Below are 26616 nucleotides of genomic sequence, written 5' to 3'. Positions count from 1 at the left end.
CTGCAAAACTGATTAGTAAACTTGCATCTAGATGAAAAACATAAGTGGAGCAAGCCTGAAGACAATTCGTTAGTGGTCGCAAGAAAAGCAAAGACCTGTAGTTATGGTAGAGAAATAAAAATAGTCTTATGTTTTGTTTTTCATTTTTTCCCCAAGATGATAATTACACTTCCTGCCAAAGTTTTTAAACAGAAAATGTTCATATTTAGAACACAAGAACTAAAAGGCTGAGATTTTAAATGTAAATGCAGGTTAAGCAAACTTTTAAAGTCTTTCCAATGAATAGTACAAGCACAGGCAAGGCAGAACACAGAAAACCCAGGAAATTAAATGCAATGCAAAAATTACTCATCAGTGAATGTACTGGCCTACCAATACAAATACTACTCTGAGCAGAGAAAGAGAAGAAAGCAAAATTGCAGTCAATCAAAACAAAATTACACATGATGCAATCATAGGTTTTTTGGAGACTATACTACAATATATACTAGAATAAAAAAGGAAAATAGGCTCCCATTGTAGTATTAAATCAAGGAAATTCTGGCTTGCTATGCTGTCTGGAAGTTTCTGGATATAGACAGGAGCAGCTACACAATGTATTGTACTAGCTGAATGAGGACCACTCTTAAAATACTTTTTTGTTGCTGTTTTTTTTAATCGAGGCCAGTTCTGAACTAAGAGAAGATATGCAGTAGTGTTCATACTGAAAGTTGTTTTTTTTTGTGACCAGATGGAGAACAATGTTCAAATACAAAGGGACTGGTCACTGTAAGAACTTTAGAAAAAAATGCAGTTACCACTGCACTTAGAACACCTTCAGTAGTTGTCAGCTGACACTTCAGGAATCCATGCAGCTTGAAATACGCACAATGGTCGGCTTATTCAGAATGCTTAAGTGCAGACCGAGGCAAAGAATGAGAATGTCAGATGAGAGCGAGTTATGAAACCTGTCAGCTTAACAAGCTAAGAGTCTGTTGCAAAGCAGAATTTGGAAAGCATCTAAGAATAATTTGTAAGATGTCATTTATAAGTGCTGATGTCTGTTGTTCTCTTGGGATGCTCAGGCACTGGGAGAAATTGTCTGTCTGCTTTCCAGTATTGGGGCTACTGAGGTGAGACCAGCTCATTCTCAGTGGGGCTGATGCTGACGTGCAGCTCACCGAGAACAGAACTGGCCCAGAGCTGCTTTGAAAAGACCATCTGCAAAGGCGAAGCTATCATACATGGCTAAATGCAGCTAGAGGTTGTGGTGTGTTAGGCCATTTGTAAAAAGTCCCTTTCCAGCTTTCCTGTGGGCCCCCTTTAGGCACTGGCAGGACCAAATTTATTGAAGTCAGTTGTAACATAGCTGAATGAGCATTTAAAAGAGCTAAGAATCCTTAAAAATAACTGCTAAAATGCAACATGAGGCAAGTCACTCCTGATAGCATGCTACTACAGTATTTAAGTTCCAGGTTAAAGCATAGTTTGTTTTAAAAGCTAGTCCTTTACTTTCCAGAGCCCCAGCATGTGAGAACGCTTCAGTTGGTTACCCGGTGAGTGGTGATACAAGTACACCTGCACTATCAGCTCACGTGGCAAGGGAGCCTGTGATTCTGGCAGCATGGAAGTGCAGCAAGTCAGAAGACAAAGCATGGTTGTGACTGTTTATTTTACTGAGATGCCAGGGTAGTTCTTCTGCAACTTTTCCCTTCCTAAGTCTATCTAGAATGTGTTTTGAAGCATTTAGAACTATAATTTGATCAACCCCTTAGTTTAGAGAAGAAGGCATTGCTCTCTTTGACTCTACCAACACCAAGCACCATTAGAACCTCTTGGCCAGTTAGGCTAAATTTAGCAGGGGGTGTAGATCTTAGAAGTGTGAAGAGTTTGCAGCTTGCCTGAAAGCTGGAGTCTGCTTTTTATGAGAGATTGCAGTCTGACCCCAGCAATTACCTGCTCTGTATGGTTTGGTAGCAGTATATGTGCTGCATGTGTAGAGTGGAATTGGTCCTTGAATCTGGGAGATGGCCAGAGATGGGAACATGGTTTTTCAAAATGTTGGAGGCAAGGTGGGATACATGGCAGAACTGGGCCTCATTTAGGATGACTAGGAGCCAGCCCACAGGATAACAGTTTTGTTGGTCTGCTTATAGAATAACAGGTTTATCTCGTAGACTGAGTCACAGGTATTATCAAATGGAAATCAAGTGGTTAGAATGTGTTACTTGAATGGAGGTAATTGGAAACAAATTCTTCTTCTTCCTTGGGTACAGAGGGGAACATTTTAAGTTTTGATTAAAAAAATGAAAAACATTTAAGTTCTGATACAATACTAAAAAAAAACTTAGAGAAAGTGTTGTGTGCCTCATGCTCCCATTTTTCTAAATTTTCTGGTTTGATACTTGCCTTAATACCTGTTGCAGTGGTACTGCCAAGTGCAGTGCTTGGAGAACACCTGATTGGGTACATAATACCACTCCATCTTGTACGTCATGGTTTGTCATTATGGTAGCTTTCTGAGGCTTATGTAGCTGATGCTGTAATTTTCCTATAAAAAGCACATTAACTGGTGTATTTCAAATGCATGCCCTTGACTGAAAGTCATCTGGGATAAAAATACACATTTGTATTTCATACAATACAAGCGTTGCAGTGTACTTCAAAAGGTGGCACAGTTGCAGTTGTTTTGCAAGTAAATCAGAGTAGCTGTTCCTGGTGTTGTATCCTGCAAATAGGAGCAGAGGTGCTACAACTTGTCTTGGGGCTTTTTAGAAAGTACTGTTTTTCTTCAACTTCCTTTTTATAGGTAAGCTATTAGCAGGGTTATTAACTATTTGATGACTTCTGGCAATAGCAGCCTTCCTTTTGGAAAAAATGACTGTCTTTTTGTGCTTGGTATTTTTTGCATATTGTAATAATAATTGGGAAACAAGACCCATTTTACCTATTTTACTTTATTGGTGTATAATTATGTGGTTGAGAAATTAAATACAATTGGAGACTATTCTGTTATAATAGCATTTTGATAAATGGTTACTGTAATCAAGTTGTTGTTACAAATTTTATAACAAATTTTCAAAATATGTGGTTAATGTATCTGAAAGATATTAGATGCTTTGGTTATCCTGCACAGGAGATGTTCTTTGGGTAACAGCAAAGCTATTTAGCAGCTGAATGGTTTCACCTGAGAAGCAGTGAGAGTTTCACTGGACTGATCACAGAATGGCTCAGGTTGGAGGGGACCTTAAAGCTCATCCAGTTCCAGCCCCATGGTACAGGGGGATGAATAGGCAGAGGAGGCAAGAAGGACGGAGTGATGGGCAGTAAATGAGCTTTAGCATGACTTTCTGAAGTGGCGCATGGAAGTTACTTGCCTACTCTTTAATTTTCTGGAGAAGTGTCTTGTATCAGCCAACAGTTACTGACCTTACTGGTCAGTCAATAAAAGGAGGAGTGTTGAGTTAAGGCTACTTGCTTTATGCTAAATGCAGTTTGTATTAAATGGCTTCACAGTAATTTAATTAAACCTCTTGTGCGTTTTTCCAGTATGTTAAGAGGAAGCAGTGCTAGGAGATGCATCAAAGTGTGGAATCTATTTGATTTTTCCTAGGGCTTTGTTTGGTACTGCTTACAAAGTTCACGTCTTCACCTTTTGTTCCTGCCACATGAACTCATTCACACTTGTGCTGCAGCATGCTGGCCTTTTAATTTCATCCACCGAGACCCATCTGAAAAGATACAAAGAACAGTTGATATTTTTCATCTTAGACATGTTTGCAGATCCATTTCATATTACAGTTGCACAAATATTCCTATACACTGTTGTCACAAACACTAGTGGCAAATCCTTGGTGTGGTGTGCTGGGGTGGCGGCTGGGGGTTGGTTGTGACTTGGTAAGATCCCAGATTGTGCAAGGTCTGCCTGCTTCCTCCAGTTATTCCCAGTTCTAGTTTCCCTCTTGCAGTTTTAAGCCCACTGTTTTCTACTAATTCTTCATAATTTCCAGTCTGTCTCTTTTCCTAGTCAATACCCACTCACTTTGTTAATCTAAGTGCTCTCCTTACCCATCTGTTTGTGCTTAGCATTCCCCTTAGCCTGCCTTCATCACAGCTCTACCAAGCATGGAGGTAAGACAAACTCCTTGAAAAAAACGTCAGCTGTCCTAACCAGTAAGAGGATTGGATTGTGGTGGTCGTTTTTTTTTTTTGTTTGTTTGTTTTAATTCCATATTTGTGCACAGAAATGACTAATTATTTTGACTGAAAATTGAGGGGAAAGGCAGCGGGGTGGGAGTAGCAGTACAAGGCAGATGCCTCAGTGTACGATTTCAGCACAAAATCCAATTTGGCCAAGATACAAGAAACTGAAAGCAGTTTAGGTCTTGTCTGTAAGGAAAAGAAATCTGATAAGAGTGCTTTCTTTTTCTAGAGTTCTGTTGTGTAGGTACACTTGCATAATTTATGCTTGCTTTTATATAAATTGGCAGCCTTTTGTTAGAATTTGCCTAGGAAAGGGGTTATGCCTCTATCATAACTATTCTCCTATTAAATTCCCTAATGTGAGTAGCAGCCTTTTGATAACCTCCTGCTGACTGGAAGGGTTACAGAGGGACAGATGGGCACTGCTAGTCATTCTCCTATAACTTGCTGTTTTGACATTTCTCTTTATTTTACGGATTTAAAGAAAGAAGGGTCAATGTGAAACAGTGCAAAGAAGCTTATATGATGGAGAACAGGAGGATAAGCTTATGTTTATTTTCACACATTCGGTTATTTAAATACCAGATTCAGGTTATTCTTCTTCAATATAGGGTGGGATTTTTTGTTATTTTTTTCCCCCAGAAGAACTAGAATCAGCTTTTTTTGGTAAGATTCTTTCTAAAGACCTTTTTTTTGCCTTGTCTAAGAATAGTTTTGTCTGGCCATGTGAATCTTTCTATTTTAAGGAAGAAAATGAACATATTAAGCTATCCATTGCGGTTTGTCTCCAGTTTAGTGTGTTTTTGGTAAAGCATATCCCTGCCAGTTTAAAGTGATATGACTGTATAAAAACAAAAAAATGCGTTAATTTTTTTTTTACCATTCTAAATTTTTCTTTTTTTTCCTTTATTTTCTTTGTTTCATCTTGCTGTCCTGATATGAGATAAATATAAGTAGTATAACTCCTATTCCAACAAACTATTTGGCCATATGTAGTGTAATTTTACTGTGTCGGGGATAGCTGAAATCTGAGAGTAGTTCCAGGCTGTGGGGCCCTTTAACACCTCTTTTTGCTCTTACTGCCTTTAGGCTTTCGTTATAGCTTTAAGTAACTTATGTATTATCCTTGGTGCAGATTGTTTCTATACTTTGAAAGCATTGCTTGTCTTTGATGTAATGCGAAATCAGAAAACTATAGTGCCTTCTTCACAAAACTAAATTCTTGCTAATGCAGCTATGTGTGGGAAGGGATGCTGGCATACTTGATTGTGATAGACTGGTGAATATAATTTGTTAAATGGAATTCATCCCTAATTTGGTAATGCCACTTTGCTAGGAGGTGATATGCTTTGTATGTGAAGATAAACCAAAGTCCTGATAATCTGAGGTCTGTCTGTGCATATGCTCTTCCGTTCAAAGATGTTTTTTTTTCTTGCACAAATATTCCTGTAAGTGATTAGATTCTGTTTACGTGACTAGCTTCTGCAGTTTTCATTGGATACAACAATCGTTGCATTTTTAAAGATGTTCTAAATAACATACTGCTGCTCTACAGAGGATTTATGAATTGCTATTTTCTAGCACAGAGATGCCCCAGTTTTATTTAGTAGCATTAGCAATCCCTGAATATTCTTTACTTTTGAGGTACGCATTTAAGTAGTACTATGCAAGCTTAAAATTTGTATAGTCTAATTGCTTCTTCTGTCACTCAAGTAATGTGGTCTGGAATGTATAGCTGATAAGAAGGTAAATGGCATAATGAGCAGGAGATATGTAGGCAGTCAGAACACAAAAGGCTATTCAAGATACCTTTGGTATAATTTGATGTAGAAAATAGAAAACCAGCAGATATAACACTGCTCCCTCCACAAAGGGAGTGCAGCAAATTTTGTGTCCTGCTAGTGATTAAAGATTGTGTGCGTGTGTGCTTAATGTATGGATACCCTAATTGATAAGAATGTATGCCGTGTGCATAATAGGCCATAATGACAAACAGGAGACTGATAAATGTTACGCGTTTTCTTTGTTAAACCACTCTAACGTAGAAGAATGAGTTACAGATCAACTCAGATCAAACACAGTTTTTCAACTCTGATGGAGTCTTAAGAGAAGTAGGATTTAGAAAGAGGTTTGACAAGAGCCACTTGGGCTCTCAGTTTTGTATATGTGCTCTGATACACCTCGAGGAGGTTCTTGGTACGCAGCTCTGCCCTGAAATGTAAATGGTGGCCAGCAGTTCAGAGTGCTTCTGGAGAGGCTCTGAAAGAAAGAGAGAATGTTTATACGTTCAGAAATATGGCAGATTTTTCTATATACTTGCGTGAAAATCGTAGTTATTTTAATAGTTACGTTGGGTACATTGTAATAGTTGTGTAGAAAAACACTAGGTCGCTGGAAGCAGCATTTCAAAATTAGGGGGCTAGATTGGGATGAGATGCAGAATAATTGAGTGACCATTGTGTCAAACCAGCTAAATTATGCACAGTCTTAAACTCAAATCATACCATTTTACTGTTATTGGTATGGATTTGTTTTGTTTTGTTTTCCTTCCTAGGAAATGTTCTGTGTTTTAGTCTTAGTATTAAAGAGGCATGTGCAGAAGCGATGCTTCTTCTGAGGTATTACCATTTGAAACAGACAATGTAAAATCTGGCACAGTTTTTGTTTAAAGAATAAGATGCAATGCTTTAAAAAAATATATATATATTAAGGACTCCCCAGTTGTGTTGACAGAAAGAAGTATGATTAAAGACTTGTGACTGAACTAGCAAATTGTGCTATCTTCCTTTCAGGCATGGTCCCACAGATCTAGAACAGAATGAAAATAAACCAGGAGGGGGTGACAGTGCGTGTGTGTCACACTTGTTCTTGTAAATGGCAACTAAACCAGTAACAGATTTGGGGATTTACTGTGGTATGGGACTTAAGAGTGCTACTGCCAGCAGATATCCGCAGCTGTAGTATCAGCACACAGGAAAATGTTGATCTTTATGACCACGCATATTATCATTGTGCACAAATAGAAAGAGATTATTGGTTCCAACTCAGAAGAATAGGAAGAGAACAGATAATTTCTCATTATACAAAAATGATTCATTATAATCTAGATGAGATGAACGAAGTATTTTATTTTCTAGGGTTGAATTGATGTGGAAGGCTGTGATTATTGTCAATTGCCATAAAATATGCAACAGCAAATAAGTATTAGAGACTTTTCTGTTGCAAGGGTCTCTTTCTTTCTACCACACAGGTATGAGATTTTTGTGTCTTTTTTTTTTTTTCAAGTTGTATATAATGTTAATGTATCCATTGGAAGTACCAGATATATAGAGCACCACCACACAATTACAGTAGAGGCTGTGGTGCTTTGCTCCTTTCAGGTCCTCTATGCAGATACTTCTCAACCATGGAATATGTATTTGTGCTAGGTGAAAAAAAATCATTCTAATTAGTTTTGAAATAGAAAGAAATAGTTTATTTTCAAGATGTTTTTGCCAAATGAACTTCTAAGTTGATGAATTTAGAACTCAGTAAGTTATCTTTTTTTTTTCTAGTTTTTAAGCAGTAATCAAGGTGCAGTCATTTCAGTGTATCCTGATTAAAGGTTTGTTTTGGAGTTTGGTGGTATTTTTTGGTCAGTTTAGTTTTTGCAAAGCAGGTAACAAAAAGTTGGGACTAGGTATTTTTTTCTTTTTTCCCCCACCTTGGGTTCTTCTAATGTGATACATTATTTCTTCTGTTTCAGATATCTTCTTGCTCTCCCAAAAGGCCACCAGGCACAGCAGGGGGGGTTTCTTTCCTGCAGGGAGTAAAATAGGGTTGTTTTGGAGGAGAGGAAATTAGGGGAGAGAAAGTATACAAAGCAGTTAAAAGCCTGCCATTGCTAGTTTGGCCGTTCCTGAAACAACTTACACAAATGCCCATTTCTTATGGACTGGTAAAGTAATGAAAATTTTTGAGATCAGGATTTCTTCTGTTTGACGTCCAGTTGTATATAGTATCTTACGCTTTTCCTGTATTTTAAGTTTTACCAACATTACTGAGCAATGGCATTTTTGTTGTGGTATGATTTTTTTTTTTTCTTTCAAAAATCTGTCAAAATCTGTCTTTTTGTAGTTACGTAAAGTTACTCTTAAAGGGATAAATAGGAAAGATAACTACAGGTTTAAGTAACTGAGAACATACCAGAGTACTAAAAACAGAAGAAATTTGATATAGAGGGGGGAGAAAACAGCCAGAAATCAGTTCATATTGGAGCTCTTCATGGAGTCTTATGTTCTGGGTATGTTCCTGGTACAGCTAGGTAGCTGCTGTGCCTTTTTGCTTATTCTTTCCAGTCATTTACCTCTAGGGTTTTCAAATATTTTTCCTTGCCTTCATGTTTTTCCATTCTTTATTTGTCTTTTATTTTGACAGCTTCCTGCTTTTTGTTAAATTCAGAAATTCCACTGAATAATTGAAATCTCATTTGATTTAGTTAGCCATGTAATAGAATTTGTGATACTTCATTTAACATCATTGTAGAAATATCTTTTATTATTGAATTTCACTATAACCAGATATAATTAATCTGTTCTGTTCTTACCTAGATGAATTTGTATTTTGAATTGCTAACATGATAGGGAATTCATTTTCAACTCTTACCAGTATGATACTATTAGTAGGTTCAAAGTAAACAAGACAATTTCCCAAGGCTTTTTACATTTATAATCCAAATATAATAATGGTGTAGAAAGACAAATGTGGAGAAACCTGTCAGCTTGTGGTTTGCACCGTGACGTTACTGAATTTTCAGTATGAAAATAAGATCACTCTAATTAATTTAATAGAAGATGAAGAAAGATTCGGTAATTTCTATTCCATAGGGATCTGTGGTGCCTCCGTAATACCAGCTGTTCTTAGGTTATATGTGATTCCTGGTGTGATTCTTCATTAATGGCTGTTAGGTATTGGCACTGGTGCCTGTACTCCAGAGACAGCTGGAAGCAGGGTGCTTTTTATTCTGTACATTTACTTATGCCTTTCCATGTCAAAATTGGTTCACTTCCACTGTAAACAAAGTATTTTTGCTTGTTTTCCTTGTGAGAAGAATAGGTTTGATGTGAACTCTGGAAAGCATGTCACTTAATTAAGGGTAGATCAGGGATTTAGAGCTAATGTAGATTTTAAGTTGGTGAAAGTTGAATAGCAGAATAATTATTTTTCACTATGTATCTAATTATAAAATATATTTAATAAAGTATTTCATAATTCATTGTAATCTATATTTTTCACTACTTACTTTCTTGTGTCTCTTGAAGTATCTTCTGAGGTTTGAATACCATGACTCCTTTGTGAATTGATTTTCTCGTGTATCGTGAGTGTACTATACCAAGTCACTTAATCCAAGGTATTTTACATTTGAAACCTGAATTAGCATTTCACATTCTTAATTACTTTATAACATACTGTCCTTTATGTAGGACACTTGTAAAACTGGTAATTGCTTCAGGAAAGCCTCTTTACTATATACTGCTGCATTTTTCTTATTTTTTAATGAAATAACTTACATGTTTTATTGATGTCCTTTGTCCTTTTCTCAACAGTTTTCAAAATCTTGCTAATGTGATGGCATAAACTAGTAAAAAGGCATTTGGATTACCTCATGGATGTCAGCAATGGTGTTTGATATTGTTAGAGTGGTGCAGGGGGAGTCTGCTGTATGAAACATCAGAAGTTTATATTTCTTCTAGTTTTGCAATGGTAAGATTTTATGTTTTGTTATAAGTAAATAACTGTTCTGTAAGATTTCTTTCTTTAGCAAATAACAGCAGCAAATTAGTTAAGATTTTTGTCTTGTATATTATTTCTAATTTGTTGAGTTTAACAGTAGTTTCTTGCCAAAGTGTACGTTAGAACTTGTTTTATTTTATTTTTTCAATATCCGTTTCAAATGTCAGTTACTGATCCTTATGTATGCTAGGCTTAATTACAAAACCTAAGTGAAATGGAGTATCTAAATGACCTTGTTTTTCGTGTTTGGGTTCTTCCTCAAATGAGAATGCTCTCTAGAAAGCACTGAGCTCGTACATTAAAGGGGAGAAAATATGGGCAAGTTGATGCATGCAGAAAATAGTTACGAACAACTATTGTAGACAACATATCGTTAGTTTTTTTTTTTTTTTTTTTTACCTCTTCAGCTCAACTACTGATGTTTTCCCCATTTGCTGTCTTGCTATTTATATTTGCTCCTAAGACAGAGTTTATTGGACAACCTGCACTTTGTCCTGAATTGAACAAAATGGAAGTTAATAGGATAGCAGTTGTTCACACCTGTATGTCCCGGAATACAAACAGCACTCCTTTACAGACATAGATACTCATGTAGGACAGCAGGAGTAAGCAGGAGGGTTTTAGCAGTACAAATAAAACTCAGTTTGGGGAGCATTTGAAATTTCCATTTCATAATTGTTTTTTTTTCGTTGTTGCATGGTTGGTTATGCAGCACATCCTTGTCAGTGTTCTGTAAAGGAGAAGTACTTAAAAAGGGGGAAAAAAAAAAAAAGGGAAAGTCACGTGCAGTGTGGTTCAGCCAGTCCACTTTTCTTTTCCAGCAGCACTGCTGGCGCGTTGCTTTTCAGGAAGTGTGTGGCTGAGAAAAATGCTGCTGTTCAAGTGCCTGCCCTTTAGTATTATCCTAGCAGTTCAACAGCGAGAGTGGCTAGGGCTAGCCATTATTCTACGGCAGGAAAGTAGGAGTGTTTTTCCTTGCTTTGTCCTGAGTTTTGGAATGTAGGGAAGATTCCAGAACATCTGGGAGGAGCAGTGCAAGAATTCTATGGTATAAACATCACACTTTTCTACAGGCCTTCCACTCCAACTACTACGGCATGTCTTGGATGAAGGCCTTCCAAAACCTGGCTCTGCCCCCACTGAGGGGAACAGACAGGAGAAAGAGCTCTTTCTAGCATAGTGTAACATACAGTGTGCTAGGGGTCTGTTTTGAAGTTCCTGGTTCTAAGTTACCAAATAATTTAGACTGTAAGCTCTGAGGGCTGCACTGGACTTGACAGTGGTGATTTTGATAGCATTGCTTTTTGGTGACTTGTTAGATACCTTTGGGTATCTAACAGAATACTGTTTTGTCTAAAGATTCATAGCAACAGTTCCCCATGCTACACAGTACCATCTTAACAAAAATATGCTATGTTGTGTTGAATTTCCATAGTATGCATTATTTACTTGAACAGGTAAAACAGGTTAAAAAAACACAACTCTCAAACAATTCTGTCTTCCTGTCTTTGTTTGGTATCCTAAGAGCTTTTTTTTTTTTCTGTCTTTGCTTTCCTTTTTGATTGGCCTGCTTTATGAAGCTTAGAGTTGCCATGTTTTATACAAGGTACAAAGAACCTGCCCTATAGTTGAAAAGTGACCTTAAAACAATGCTATGCTCAAATATTTTTACCTGAAAAAGGAATTGCAGCAATGACTCTACAGAGAGATGTGTTGCTGAATTTAAATTTATATTGTTGCTGTGTGTGATTGATTCAGATTTAGCAAGTTCTGTTCAGTCCTAGCCAAATTAGAACTGTTCGTAACTGGTACTAATAAAAATTGTATTTGGGGTTTTGCTTTGGAATGTATTTAGAAAAATGAAGATCCTTGTGAATTAGAAAAAATACGTATTTTCAGTTAATCCACTGCAATCATGTTTTTAAGTAAATATTAGAAATTTGGAAGTCTTCTATCTTACTCACATTTATTATTTTGGGTTAGAGTTTTCTGTTCAGTACTTTGGAAGTCTGTGTTTCCAGCTTTACGCTTGAGATTTTAAAACAGAACTTTTTTTTCTGTTTTAACTGGGACCAAAGAAACTACTGTCCATAGTACCTAATTGATTGTTGATCTGGAGCTAAACTACTGAGCACTGACAGTATATAGCTCCAACTATAGCCGAGGTACTGTATAAGGTATTGTTTATGCTGTCATAATTAGAATTAACTAATAATGATAATCTGTCTGTTCTCTTCAGATTAGCAAAATTTATCCTTCCCACCAGCCTTCAACTTGTCTTGCTAGTTGAAAAGCTAGAGAGAAGAATTGTATGGCTATTGCTCAGTCAAATGCTGCTAAAGCCAGAAGCTTGAGAGTAGCATTTCCATATTCCGTAATTACTTATGTCAATTTATGGCTTTAAGTATAAAAACAGTTTGCTTGATTTTTTTGGTGGCTGTTTGTGGATTGCTACCAGTAATACATTAGGATTAGTCTAATTTTGTATTCAGTGATTTTCAGAGTTTACAAGCTTTATATTAACAAAGCTAAATGTTAGGGGTTTTTTCATATTACTATAGTTAAAGAGAAACATTTTATTCATGAGCATTGCTTGTATGTATAGCTATATCAAACAATATTTTAGCATGTTTCTTTTACTATGAAAAACTTCTTGTACTAAGAACACCTAAGCAGACAACGTTATTTATAATTACTATTACAATTACTATTAATTGTCAAACTTCAATTGCTTAAGAGAGGTGTACTGGACTTGTCCCATTCTCTCTTGTCTACTCTATGACCAACTGACACTAAATAGTAGAATTCTGAGAATTTGTGCTCTTATTTTTGTTCTCTTGTTGAAGATTTAAAAAAAAAAAAAAAAAAAAAAAACACCTCATGAAACAATTTTCTTCCATTTGTCATTTTCTGCCTTTGAAGAAGCATGTAAAAGGTTTGATTCCATATTTAAAATGTTAAGCTTTCACATCATATGTTAGTGAAACAGGTTCCTAAAATCTGGAATTCAGATAGATGGAAAAGGGGATGGTATGCTATTATGTACAAACGTGAATCTATTCATTATCATGGATATTATGACAGATTCGTGGTGATGTAGAGTTTGACATGTTCAATTTTTAGAGATGAATAAAAAAGGTATAAGAGTGAAGTGACTTTTATGAAAAAACGTTATTTTCAGATTATGCTCCTACATTTTAGCCAGAAATCTCAAATATACTCTCAAACTAGATGTTTTAAACTTACCATTGAGTCTGAATTTACTTAAATCCCATGTAGGTGATGATTCATCAACTCCGTGAAAATTTGGAAAATGGAGAAGGCTTGGAAGGACAGCATTCTAGTACTTCAGAGGAGATTGAGATAGTAGAGCCAGGCTTTTAGTTCACGTCAATAGTGCAAAAATGAGAGATGGTGATCAAAAATTGAATTAGGAGAGGTCCCACCTGGATATAACAAAAGTATTTTCCCTATGAAGACAATTAAACACTGGAACACGTTGCCCTGAGGCTGTACTCAGAGGTTTTCAAGATCCAACTAGATGTAGTCCTATGTAACCTCGTCTGAATTTTTTGAGCAGGAGGTTAGACCTGAGTAATGTGTTTTTGTTTTAAGCAACAAGTTGAACTAGGTGATCTTAGAGGTCTTTTCCAACCTAAACTTCTTAATGTCCTAATTCATTGGCACATAAAGGAATCATATTATTACAATGAATAGACATGTTCGGTTTTACATTAGATAATGTGGTAATATGTTCTTCAGAATTGCTATATCTGTAGGTGGTTTTGTATTTTTTTTAATTTTTGTTTATTTTTTTTTTAAGGTTTCCCAATGAGTGGATCATGATGAACATACTTTAGGGACTTGCCATAGTATGGCTGCTTCTCGATCTACTCGTGTTACAAGATCAACAGTGGGTTTAAATGGTTTGGATGAAAACTTTTGTGGTCGAACGTTAAGAAACCGTAGTATTGCTCATCCAGAGGAAGTTTCACCCCATCCTCAAGTACGATCGAGGTCACCAAAGAAGAGGCCAGAGTCTGTGCAAACTCAGAAGGGAAGTAACGGTGGAAGAACTACTGATTTGAAACAACAGAGTGCTCGGGAATCATGGGTGAGCCCTAGAAAGAGAGGGCTTTCTACTTCAGAAAAAGATAATGTTGATAAACAAACTGTGGAAAATTGTGAGAAAAGACAAGGAGAACCTGTATCACCAGTATTGAAAAGAATTAAGCGCTGTCTACGTTCGGAGGCACCTAACAGTTCAGAAGAAGACTTGCCTACTAAAACAGAGAAGGAATCATTGGAGCGTAAAAGTTTAGTGTCGGACAATGATGCACTCTCTCCTGGGACTAAGCGAGCTTGTCGATGTCTTATATTGGATGATTGTGACAAAAGGGAAGTTAAAAAGGTGAATGTGTGTGCAGAAGGATTTAATAATTCTGCAGTAGTTGAAGAAATCGCAGGCTACCAGACTGTCAATGGAGTTGGTGAGAGAGACTCAAATTCTCTAAACTGTGATGACTGTCAGTTTGATGGGAACGCTAAGCAAAACAATGCTGGCTCCTGTATGCCCAAGGATAAAACAGTAGCAGAAAATGGAAACTCATTTGCCCATTCTTCATTGTTGCTTAATAGCAGCAAGGAGGACAGTGTTGTAGACCATTATGTGCCTTGCACAAACTCTCAAGAACAGGTAAAGTTAGAGGACCACAAAATAATAAATGACTGCTTGCCTGAAGAGCATGCTAATCAGGCAGATGAGCCAGCTACGGGGTCCTTTTCTGAAATCCAGTCATCTTTGTTGAGGGATTCTGAGGAGGAAGTAGATGTAGTAGGAGATAGCAGTGCCTCTAAGGAACAGTGTGCTGAAAACACCAATAGCAACCCGAATACTCATCATGACAGTACATCAATCTCAGGCGAACCTGAACCACATTCTTCAGTGCTGGACTGTGTTTCAGCTCAAATGACATCTATTTCAGAACTTCAAGAACACAGATATACATTGAGAACTTCACCACGAAGGGCTGCCCCTGCCAGAAGTAGCCCTACTAAAAATAACTCTCCTTGTAGAGAAAACGGACAGGTTGAGGAAAATAATCTTAGTCCCACTGAAAAGAATGTACCTGTAGGTATTAATAATATCAATGGATCTCCCAAAAACTCTGAAGAAATTAAACAGAATGAAAAAGAGAGGAATTGTAATACAGACCATGGGAGTGATGGACTACGAAAGCCACTTTCTGAGGCTAGGCTTGTTGCTGGATATATACCATCTGCCAAAGAGAGTGCCAACAATCACACTGCAGAGGATGATGAGGAAGAGCCTGATGTGTATTACTTTGAATCAGATCATGTGGCATTGAAACACAACAAAGAGTATGTGTAACTATGGTAACCATGAATTCTGCTTTTGTTTCTTACAAAAATACGTAAATTAATAAGTATTTGAAGTACTGTCACAAAAACTTAAATGCTTTATAATTTTCATAGTCTTCAATCTTAATTTTTCTTCCTTGTTTCTACCCCAAACGAAATTAAACTCCCTATTCAATATGCAGTATGGTACAGCAATGTGGTTTATACATTTCTAGTGATATGGGTTCTTTGGCTAGAAATTGTTTTTGGAAGCACATCTGTTATTTCTTTTCTCTAGAAAGCTAGCTGGAAGCAAAACAAAGAATCTATGACCCCCTAATTAGAAACAGTTCAGTTACCTATCAGCGTATCTAATAGACACAGCACAGACAGTTTATGAAGCTGATATTCTGTTGTATATAGAATTTAAGGTTAGATACCTTGTTTTCATGCTCATGGGAAAAAAACTTTGTTACCACATTAAGGAAGGTCAATTTTTTAAACACAGCAATTTGAGAAATTTCTGCAGAATAAGTTGTGTTACACTGTTGTTTATATTCATTTAAATGTAAATATAAACACATTCTGATTATTATTAGAAAAGAGTACTGATATGTTTTTATATTTATCATCTAAATGTCTGTAAGTAGAGAACTGCGGTAATTGTAAATACATGGTAACTGTGACAGTGATCTTTAAAACAAAAGGGTGCTTTTCTCAGTGAAGAAACTTTATGTGGAGAAAATTTGTCTTCAAATAATAGATCGTGGCAGTTTTTATTTCACAGTCTTTGTTACAGATTTGACTTCTGTGTGTTTTGCTGTTTAGTAGATGCTCTGCATTTTGTTGTGAGTACTGAGGGGCCAAATTCAGATAATCTTCAGTTTGCTTTATGTAGAGAGCTAAAGATATCGCTAGTAGTTTCTGTAATAATCACAGCACAATCATTATGAATAGGGGGCATAAAGCAGAGATGATTGTTTAATCCAGCAGAAGTTTGCCTGTTTTGGGGGGGGATGCTAGAGTTGTATTATTTTTATGATGAAATTTTGCTCAATATTGGATATGAATGCATTATTTTAATCAGAGAAAATTATGGATTAGAGCATGGTTGACACAAACTATCATTTTAAAATAATGATGAACTATCTGTAGCTTCAGCCATCAGTCCAAAGTATATGGACACTTGTTCTGCTAGATAGAATTGTAAATGGAAAGATTGTAAATGGGAAAAATGGACTGTTGTCCTTTGAAATTTTTTAATCTGTATATTGGATGACTTTACTAGTTCTGTTAGTACAAAAATATAATAGTATTGTATCCACTTATTTGGTATTTATTAGGAAGAGTGATGAAGATTAGATCAGATTTTTAGATGTAGTTTCCATTTTAACATCTTCCAAATTAAACATGTCCGAAATGCACAGTTCTTTAAATCAAAATCCGAACTTGAAGGTAAATATGGGGGGGGGGGAAAGTTTTGTTTTTCCCCTAACAATTAAACACAGATCTAAAGTGTTCTTGAAAAAAATCAGGAATATGCCCTAGTGTTAGCTTTTGAATATAGACTGTTAGAGTATATATCATATACTACATACCGTGTATATATATACTATATATATCATATACTATATACGTAGTATATATATCATATACTATATAATATATATAGTATATACTGTTATATACTCGGAAAATGTGAAGAATTGTTCACACTGGCAGACTGTTTGTTAGAGCTTTTGAAATTGGATGTTTGTACAGGTCACCTGCAATTAGGACTTGGTAGCTTGCTATTAACTTGCTGTCTGAATGCAGAACTCCGAAAAAAGTGCTGGTTTTTATCCTATTTTATATTTTACTGATATTTGGTGGTAAAACCAAGTCAAAAGTAGAATTCTCTCCTAGATCAAGAAAGTCATCCCTACTATTCAGAAGGGAAGCATGCTTCTGAAGGTAGTATTACTTAACTGGATGTTCTTTTCCCTTTAAAAGCATGTTGTTATTATTGGAAAATTACAAACAGCTTTGGGGGGACTGTAGGTCTTATATTTGAAAGAAAATAAATCTAGTATTCTGATGGTTCCTCATGATAATGTGATCCTTCTAAAGAACTTAAATCTCTATTTGGTAATCCTTTATCTGGAACTTCATAGTTCAAAAGTTAATCAAATACAGTGCAATACATTCTTTTAAAGATTAAAAATACATCAACATTCATTACAGGGTACTCTTAATTCATGTGTTAGGTTTTGAATTGTGTGTTGATTTTACCCCTGTTTAATCTCATATGGTGATTATTTTCAAAAATGGTAGATTGAAAAAAAGAGGTGTTAGCAGAAATGTTTTCCTTGATGTCCCCTTTTTGGGAGACCAAGAATTCCAGGGTTCCCTTGCCATCAGGTACAGGCTATTAATTTTGCCTTGGATAGTTTTGGTTAAACAAAGTATGCTAGTCTTAGGCTTCTTAGATCTGCACACGGTATACAGTTTTGTTTTTCTGTCCTCCATTAGTTTGTGATTAAACTTGTCTTTATGGATGATATTTTCCTTTGGTTTATGTTTCTGTTCACTTTTAAAAGCAAACTCAGAAAGGCATTAGCATCTTGGCTGGGTTCAGGAGACAGATTTCTCCAGTAAGCCATTAATACTGTTCTTTGGATCCGCCACAGAGGGGAAAAAATCTATATTCCTCTGAGATGTAGAATCAATTTATGTCTATAGACTTAAATTATTTCTTGTTTCATTACATAGTTTGATTAACACACATTCATACAGCTGATTTTCACTCTCCAAGAAATTATTGCAACATTGATAAAATATGAATATACCATAACCTTCAACAGCTGGTGATGCGACTTGCTATAAGAAAAACAAGTGAATGTATATTGTGGTATTTTGTATGAGTATCTGTTGTATTTTGAATGTTAACATCTTTAAGCAACATTCATATGTTAATATTTCTGGGAAAACTGGATGATATGATAGGAAAAATAATTATCACGGAAAGCAAATTATGGAATATTATTTTGACCTTCTCTCAGAACAATAATGGATGCTCCACAAGCTCTTTAATAGGATTTGTCCATCCTACAAAGAAGGATCCAAGATCTCTAAAAAGAAATCTTACTGCAGTGTTAGACATTCATGTAGACGGTAACAGGCTGATCTGGGGGTTGTATAATTGTGAAGTATTGTTAATTTTCCTGTGATTGAACACAATTTGATTTCTTGTGTATTGTAATGCCTCAGAAAAAAATACGGTTTGGTGAATGTTTGAGAACTCGGCTTTTATTTTGTAGCTCAGAAACCTTTACATCATCTTTTGAGATACTTCCATTAAAACAACTTGTTGTTTTAATTTTTACATTGCTAAACTTTATACTCTGTGTTTAGTGTTTTGCATGTGTCCTTTATCAGTAGTGTTGAATATCTCTTTGCTGTATCTTTTTATAGCCTAATTGTTTCTTACAGTGCATTAGCTTATTTTAATTTTCTGTCTTCGCATTATTTTCTTTTCAGTGTATTTTACCCTTTGTCCTGTGTTTCATTTAGTGTTCTTTTGTTTGTTTGTTTGTTTTCTTCTCTTAATCTCTTTGCAAGTTTGCACTGTTTGGCAGGTACCAGGTTATAAGGGACAAATTTTGCTTAGCGCTCTTCTGGAGTTACTGAGGGCTTCAGGTGAAAATGTGATCGAGTTTCCATGTGTATAAGATTCATGTGTATTTCCAAGATAATGTAAATTGTGGTTTGCTTTGTAGGAAGCACTTAGGCCTGTAGGTAAGCCCATTGAAGTACAAGAATTGTGCATGAAGATGCCTACAAGCATTACGTTGCAAGAAATAGTACCCTGTGTTTATTCAGTAAATAAATATTCTCATATATCTTTGTTTTCATTTATTACTTTGTAATATTTAACATTATATTAGTTGTACTGACATTTAATCTGAAGACAGATTAAAATGAATTATTTTAATACATCTCTTAAAACCCAGTCTTGTGAATTCTTACTGCGGGTTTTATTGTTGCAGAGGCCTTGGAAACTTGGACTACATTGGATAGTCCAATAAGATGTAATTGACTATTTATAGAAATACTGTAAATTTATTTGGGTGTGTTTAACTTTCAATATTACATGAATGTGAGAAACCAAAGAAACATCTGTGGCATTTTCTGCAGTACTAGATTTGTATTTTATTCAGTGAGTCAGGAATGTTTCTGCCTAATAAATCAGATTTTAGAAGTTTGTCTTATTGCACTTGACTTGCTAGAATACAGTCTGGTGCATCTTGTTATACCAGTTATTTATTTGTTATGCCTAGGTCTTCTTGAAGTGTAACTCTAACATAATTTTGTAGCAGTCTCTTTCATTAAGCTGAATTTCTGTTATTCCCTACACCATCTTTTTTCTTTAACCAGCTGGTAACAAATATTAAAAATCAAGTTACTTCTCGGTGAATATATTTTATGATAAAATCTCAATGTCTATCTTCCAATGTATATTGGTTAAGAATAAAAATACTCTAACTACTGTATTTTATCCTCATGCTTTCAGATATATTGAGATATATATGTCAGAGTTAAGGACAAATGTATCATACAGTATGAATTTATTTTAATGTACAGATAAGATAGTCTAACATTCCTTTGTAGTGAGGGTATGTAGCTATGAGTAGCTAGTACTACAGAATAAATTATCCTTCTCTGTTACTTTTCAGAACATCTTTGTCTTGTCTTCCTGTGCAGCATACAGTTTTATTCTGAGGAGACTGGGTTTTAGATTGTTTCATCATCTTCAGGAGCACAGGGAATTGGTGCATATCAAGTTACTTTTCAGTAGCAGTTTTTATTCCATACTGAGGTGGAGAGCGCTAGGAGAAGGCAATTGTTTTGTAAATACGTTACCTCTGATTTCTCTATAGGAGAATATTCAGCAGCATTGATGAAGTATAAATTTTAGTGTTGAAGAGCAGTAGAAATTAATTGCTAATTTTAAAAAAGCATATATGCCATATGTATTAGATCAGAATGTGTTTTAATTCGTGCTTAGTCTGCTCCATCATAAAGTGGTATGGCACATAGCATTACTTTTTTTTTTTAAATTATATCTTAATGTAAAATTTAAGCATACATGATAACCACCACCCCCAAAGGAGTAGGTTCTGTTCTCTGGTAGATGGATCTATATTCTCAGTAAGTAACAAAACATTAAATCGGCTTTAAGTTAAAAATCTCATTTCATGTAGAATTTGAATGCTGCAACTAGTTCATCTGCAAAGTAGAAAAATAAGAAATCAATTAAATACTCCTAGTATGAGTTTCTGATCAACTGCAGAGTGGTAGTGCAGATAATTGTGTTACTAAATCATATCATGCTACTGTAATGGGCATCCAACCAGATTTATTAATCAAATTGTGGTTATATTTTACATCAGCTTAAAATATTCAGGTTTATTTTTTTTTGCCTGCATTATTATGTTTTATGACATCCTTCCTATATACTTATCAATGGAAAAAGTTGTAAATGATACAAAATTATTACGAGATCAAAGAAATGTTTAGTAAGAGTATTAATCATAGAATCATGATTTATAATTACATAAACTGCCCAATAAACTCTAAATAATGAAGTTTGTAAGAGGTAATGTCTTGGGTGTGTGCAACATCTGCTTTTTTCTCACCAGTAATAGGCTTATCCCAGCAGCTATTAAATGTCAAGTACATATGTCGAATTCATTTTTCTTTCTCTGAATATATTTGTCTTGCTGTCAGCCACAGTTCAATCCTGGTGAACAGCACTATCAACCCCAGAGCGATCCTCATTTAAATAATGCATCCTGTGGAAATCAAAGCTTGATTTCTCTTGGATTAGTGTCCTTTGCTCCTTGAATTCTCTTCTCGTTTGCCTGATACCTGCTTTTCTTTCTTCTTACTACTCTCACATCCAAGAGTCCTCTGTTGTAGCTTCCTGTCCTGGGAGAGACTGCTTACCTGCTGACTGACATGGTGGTAGTGCGTGCGCCTCTGTGCCTGCTGATGGACTGACCAGGATGCAAAAAGTAACAGCGGAATTCTGCTTGCCTTGCTCTTAGTGGAGCCAGCACTTACCATCTCTCCTGCTTCCCATACTGACAGATTGTAGAGAGACCATGCAGGAACTCATTTATCTTTCAAACTTTGTCGTTCAATATGGCTCAGAAATCAAAGAGAAGAAATGCACAAATGAAAAAAAAAAAAAAAAAAAAGAGTAACCCACCAATTTACTATTTTAATGCAGAACAATGGTAGAAATTTATTTTCCTATCTGGGAAATTTAGAAATGCTTGCCATTTTTGGAGGATCCTCATAGTAAATCAAATGTTTTTGAGGTGTAGGAAATACCAGAGTTGCAAGAGCAGATGCTGTAGGAAAATCATGGTTCTGATTTTATTAAAAAAAAAAAAAAAAAAAAAGCATGCACACAGCACAGCTATGTAAAGGTGTGGTTTTGGCTTTACACAAGTCACACTTTAAACAAAAGCAGAAGTGGTGATATCTCAATGCTGCTATACCAGCATAAAAGTATATCTGGTGGGGCAAGGAATAAATGGTAATGTAATTGTCTACCTGATAAGGATGTTCAGATATTTCACTAAAATGTTAATAAGCATAATGGTGCCACCAAGACAATAAGCAGACCCTAATGACTGATACGTGCTATGAGAATGCTGGAGTCTTTTCAGTTTTAACTAACCTAGCTTGAAATGATAACTTCATTACCAGTCTTGTATATTTGTTCTGATCTTATATGAATTTTTGGCAGGATCATGAACCGCAACCTGATTTTAGAGTCAGTCTTTTAGAGAGGAATTGTGTGAGCAGCATGTACTCAAGTTTGGTTTAATGTTGTTAAGTTCTAATCAATATAGGAGTTCCTTTGGTACTAGAAACTACTCTAGACGCTATTTTAAAAGGAGGAAAGGTCCTAGGGTTTTGTTTCCTGTATATTCAGGCTTTGATAGGGACGGGTACGTGATTTTTAACTTCTCGTTGCGAATCTTTGTCCATCTTTGTTTTGCATAGTTAAAGAAGATACGCTGTTGATTCATGTAAGAAACTTTAAAAGTTCTGTTTCCTAAACAAAGGCCCAAATGTGTTTGTTTCATGGTTTATTATTATAGTGGGTGTTAATAAAAAGATGTTTTACTCCTTTACTTCCTTATTTCTTCCCTCTCTTTCATTTTGTACACACACAAAAAAGAAGATTGAGTAATTCTTTACTGTAAAAATTATTTTTGTTCCCTACAGCATGAACGTACACAAGCAAGTTTTTTCCATGTATTTTAGTGAAAACCTGCTGATTAACACAGAATGAATTGAATGAGTTCAGTAACCAGTATTGTCAGCTTTAGTTATGTTTTGTTTTACATAGGTGTTTATTACAGCCTCATCCAAGCATTTAGAAATTGCCATTTTTATTGTTACCAGAAGTCAATTAGTGCATACTTTGTTGTTGTTACATGTATAAAGCAAAGATACATTTTAAGTATTTAATTACCTCAGAAGTCTTTTACGTGTTCTAAAGTATAAATAGTATGTATGGATAAAGCACGATAAATTATAGTACATATAAAGAGTTTAAGTTATAGTGGAAAGCAGTTACATAATGAGTTGCAAAATGGGCCCTAAGTGGATTACCTTAGTCACAGTACCTAAGCATTAGGTAAGTAAAAACCTACTGTGTGCTGCTTTCGTCAGGGAAAGGTGCTTTTGTCCTGATGGGACTTGATATATGCCTGTATTTATTATACCCTCAAAGTCTCTTCTGTTTCTGAAGGAATATCAAAAAATGACCTCTCTTCATCAGTCTCTTCTGCTTCCATGTTGCTGTTGTATGTTCTACAAGTCTCGCGTTAGCGTGAATCCCTGCACCTATCCCCAGTGCACTAATATTTTTAGATCTTGAATATACTGTAGAATAATTTGAAGGGAAGTAGGGTCAAAATTTCTGTATCTTGCAGACTTCATGCCAAGCTTAAAAGCTGGAGACTTTATCTGATGTTTATGAACTAACTTAAAAAAAAAAAAAAAAAAATCTTTTAAAAGAGATGATTGATCTGACCTGAAGATTTCTTCAGGAAGCTCATCTGGTACTATAGCTGTCTTGGGTTAAACTAGAAATTCTAAGTACGTTTTCTTCTATTTACTTGTGTAATTTTACTTGTGTAAATTTAAGTGTATTTACTTAACCTACTACATTAATTTCCAGTCTTATAATACAATCTGTTTAATACCAGTTCTTTTTTAGCTTAGCATCTAATAAAGTTTTTTTCTGATTTGCTGATAGTATGCCAAAATCCAGTGATAAATGATGTGGAAAGCGTTTTTAATACATATATTGCTATAGTGCCAGTAGATGGCACTAAAACAAAGACTTGCTTAGAGCCTTCCAAGGAATGATATACTGATTGTGCACAGAGTTCTTGGAATTGCAAATTACAAAACTAGTTTGTTTTACTGTCATATTTTTTTCTATGTATATTTTAGCCATTTTTTTATGAAAAATGTGTAGTCTTTCATTTAAGATAAATCCTAGCTGCACAAAAAATAATCAAATTTTCAAATGTCATAACATTTTAATTATGGCATATGTATTTTTACCTTCCAGTTCTACTAATAACCCAAGAGTTTTGTTACCATACTACTTACTGTATTGTGAACTATATTCAGGCAACTGTAGAAATGCAGCTAGTGTTTGGGGATTGGAAAGTGGTGACTGACAGCTTCACAGCATTTTCTTGGTCAGGAGAGGACAAGTCGCTTGTTTTTAGTTAGTCAACAAAATACATGTCTTTGCATGGTACTGAGTGGTGATTGTGTGGCAAATGCGGTTGACTTATTCACTTTTTTCTAACCTTTAAGTAATTTCCAAGAGCAGGCAGACAATAAATTACAGAAGGTCTGTAAGCTAACTTAATATTTTAAGGAAAAAAAAAAAGTTGCTACAGCTTTCCTTTACTAATAAGTGTCACCTGCTAGCTTTATAAAGCTCATTTGTGTATTGCCATCTTTTAAAAAAATACTGCATAGATTTGCAATAGTGGTCTGACTGATAAATACATTTAAATAATAAGGGAACAAATTATCTTTGTGATAATAGTGGAAACGTTTTAAATCCATAATTGGTCACACTAAAAACAAGTAGTAAGCTTTCAGCAATGTGTATGTAAGATAGCCTGACTGCTCTGTGAAACTTCGAGGTGGTCAACATCATGTGATTATATAAAGAAGTAAATGTGAGAATTTGTATAATTACTTTGGAGGAGGTTGTGTAGTCATGTAAGGTTGATAAATTAGTTAACATTAGGAAATAAGGACTAAACCTTCAGGTTGAAGGGATTTCAGTCTACGAGTTCCGTTCATTTTCACCTGAGGGGAAAGTAGAATACTACTGTCTCTACCTGCATTATAATTACGTTGAAACATTAGATAAGAAAAAATCGATAAATTCACACTGTATTGTGTTGAGATACCTCTTGCACATTTCAAGTTTGTTGTGTGAGTACTTTAGATAGGTACTTGAAATGGAAATTATTTATGGATGAGAGGGGACCAGTGGCATTCAGTTTTCTTACATGTTCTTAAACATTTGTGGATGAAGACCCCTTAGGTGGCTTGTTTTCAGACAAGGGCCCAGCACGTTTTTATGGCTGCCCCTTACGTTGTCCAGCAGGACAAAACTGATGCTTTACATTTACATAATATATAATATATATTAACTGAAAAGCCTCACTCATTAATTTTTATCTCATTCACTGCTTTGAATCAACTGCCTAAAAGTTAAAATCTTTGCTTTGTAGTATGTTTCTCAGATCACTCATTCACTTAAGATTTAAAGTACAGTACGTTCTCCCCTTGAAGGAAGGAGAATCCTTCAGAAACCAGTAACTAGCATCTGACTCTTCCTGCAATACTGAAATCAATTTAGTAAAACATGCTGAATGGCATGGCCTCTTGTACAGGCTGCTGCTAAGTCATTTGCTATAAAAATAGTGTTTTACTATGGAAGTTGTGGAAACACAGAAGTACCGTCAGTAAAATGAGTCTTCCTACAAAATCAATTGTGCTTCAGGTTTTGTATGTTGCAAAAATTTAGTGATTTGAACTGAGTGAAGCATGCCTTCCATCATTGTAGCTGATACAACTGACTGCCTGTGTACTCAAATAATGTATATTTAGTTGTATGACTTTTTTTTTTTTTTTTCAGAGGATGTGAGTTCATTTTCTTTGGTAATTCCTCACAGATGCTTCATGGGAAATTCTGTAGTTTTCGCTGATAATGTAGAGATGGTTGCTGTTTGGTTGCCTTGTTGAAATATGGATCCAGTTTTGCAGCAGAGTGTTGGGACCCGAGGCACAGCTACTTCCTCCTTCCTGTGTCTGCGGCCTTATGTTCATTAGGCTTTTTGAATTTTGGAGAATATTAGTTCTCAGCTGCAAGAAGTAGTTTAAATCATAATTGCTTTGCCTATTCACAAAGGAACTGGAAGGTGTATCATAGAATTGTTAGCTGCTTTATTTTTGAAGTGTCTTGGAAATGATGTGGATGCCTCTGTCTTTTGCTTAATGCAGTAAAGGAACAGACAGACTTTGAGAAAGTGCTCAACGTGTGTTACTTACTGCTTTTTCAGAGAAATTCTTGGCTCTCTTACAGTCGTGTAGGATTGTTGAACAGAAAGCCTGTACAACCATGTGAAAACTGTAGTAGTTGAAAACTTAGGGGTTATTTGCAGGTGCATTATTATACAGTCAGTTAAAAAGTTGTGTTGGAATATAAAAGGAAGAACATTGGTTCAGAGAGAATGCAGTACTTAGCAAATATCAAGTACGTGAATATGGAATATGTTAACGATGTATATGAGGGATAGTATTTTTTGTTTTATTTGCAAAGCGAGACCTAAAGTGCACATTTCTCCCCATTTAAAGAGATCTGATATTAACATAACAAAGTTGCACTCTTGTTCCTGGGCTTCAAAAAATATCTGCATATTAAAAACTTTGGAAGTTGAAGTAAATAGCTCTGAAGAAATCATTTCCTTGACAGCAGTACAAAAAATGCTGGGAAATTTATGTATTGGAGCAGTTTGCTCAATACCCTGTTTTTCACTCCTGAAATATTTCATAATAGTGCTATATAACTGCCGATCAACATCACATATTTCTGAATGATCCTTGTATTTTGTATATTTCCTTGAAGACCAGAGGGATCATTTGTGAGTGATTTAACTTCTAGTCCCTGATCACTTCAGTGAGGTTATATGAATG

The 26616-nt window shown here is 35.4% G+C and overlaps 1 protein-coding gene across 4 annotated transcripts in view; it reads left to right on the top strand.

The window, feature by feature from the left end:
• Positions 1-26616, top strand: part of ZZZ3 (zinc finger ZZ-type containing 3) — a 59130-nt gene that overhangs the window by 14834 nt on the left and 17680 nt on the right. For 3 of the 4 annotated variants that reach the window (XM_032192514.1, XM_032192515.1, XM_032192512.1), the window contains exons 2-3: positions 9768-9924; positions 13778-15336. In XM_032192514.1, the coding sequence (XP_032048405.1) occupies positions 13829-15336 (1508 nt within the window). In that variant the 5' untranslated portion in view covers positions 9768-9924; positions 13778-13828. Of the gene's footprint in view, positions 1-1907; positions 4111-9767; positions 9925-13777; positions 15337-26616 lie in introns of those variants that run through there. The other variant, XM_032192513.1, reaches the window with a different exon arrangement.

The sequence above is a fragment of the Aythya fuligula genome, chromosome 8 (genome assembly GCF_009819795.1).
Source record: "Aythya fuligula isolate bAytFul2 chromosome 8, bAytFul2.pri, whole genome shotgun sequence".
Lineage (NCBI taxonomy): Eukaryota > Metazoa > Chordata > Aves > Anseriformes > Anatidae > Aythya > Aythya fuligula.
This window is presented reverse-complemented; position numbering and strand designations above follow the sequence as displayed.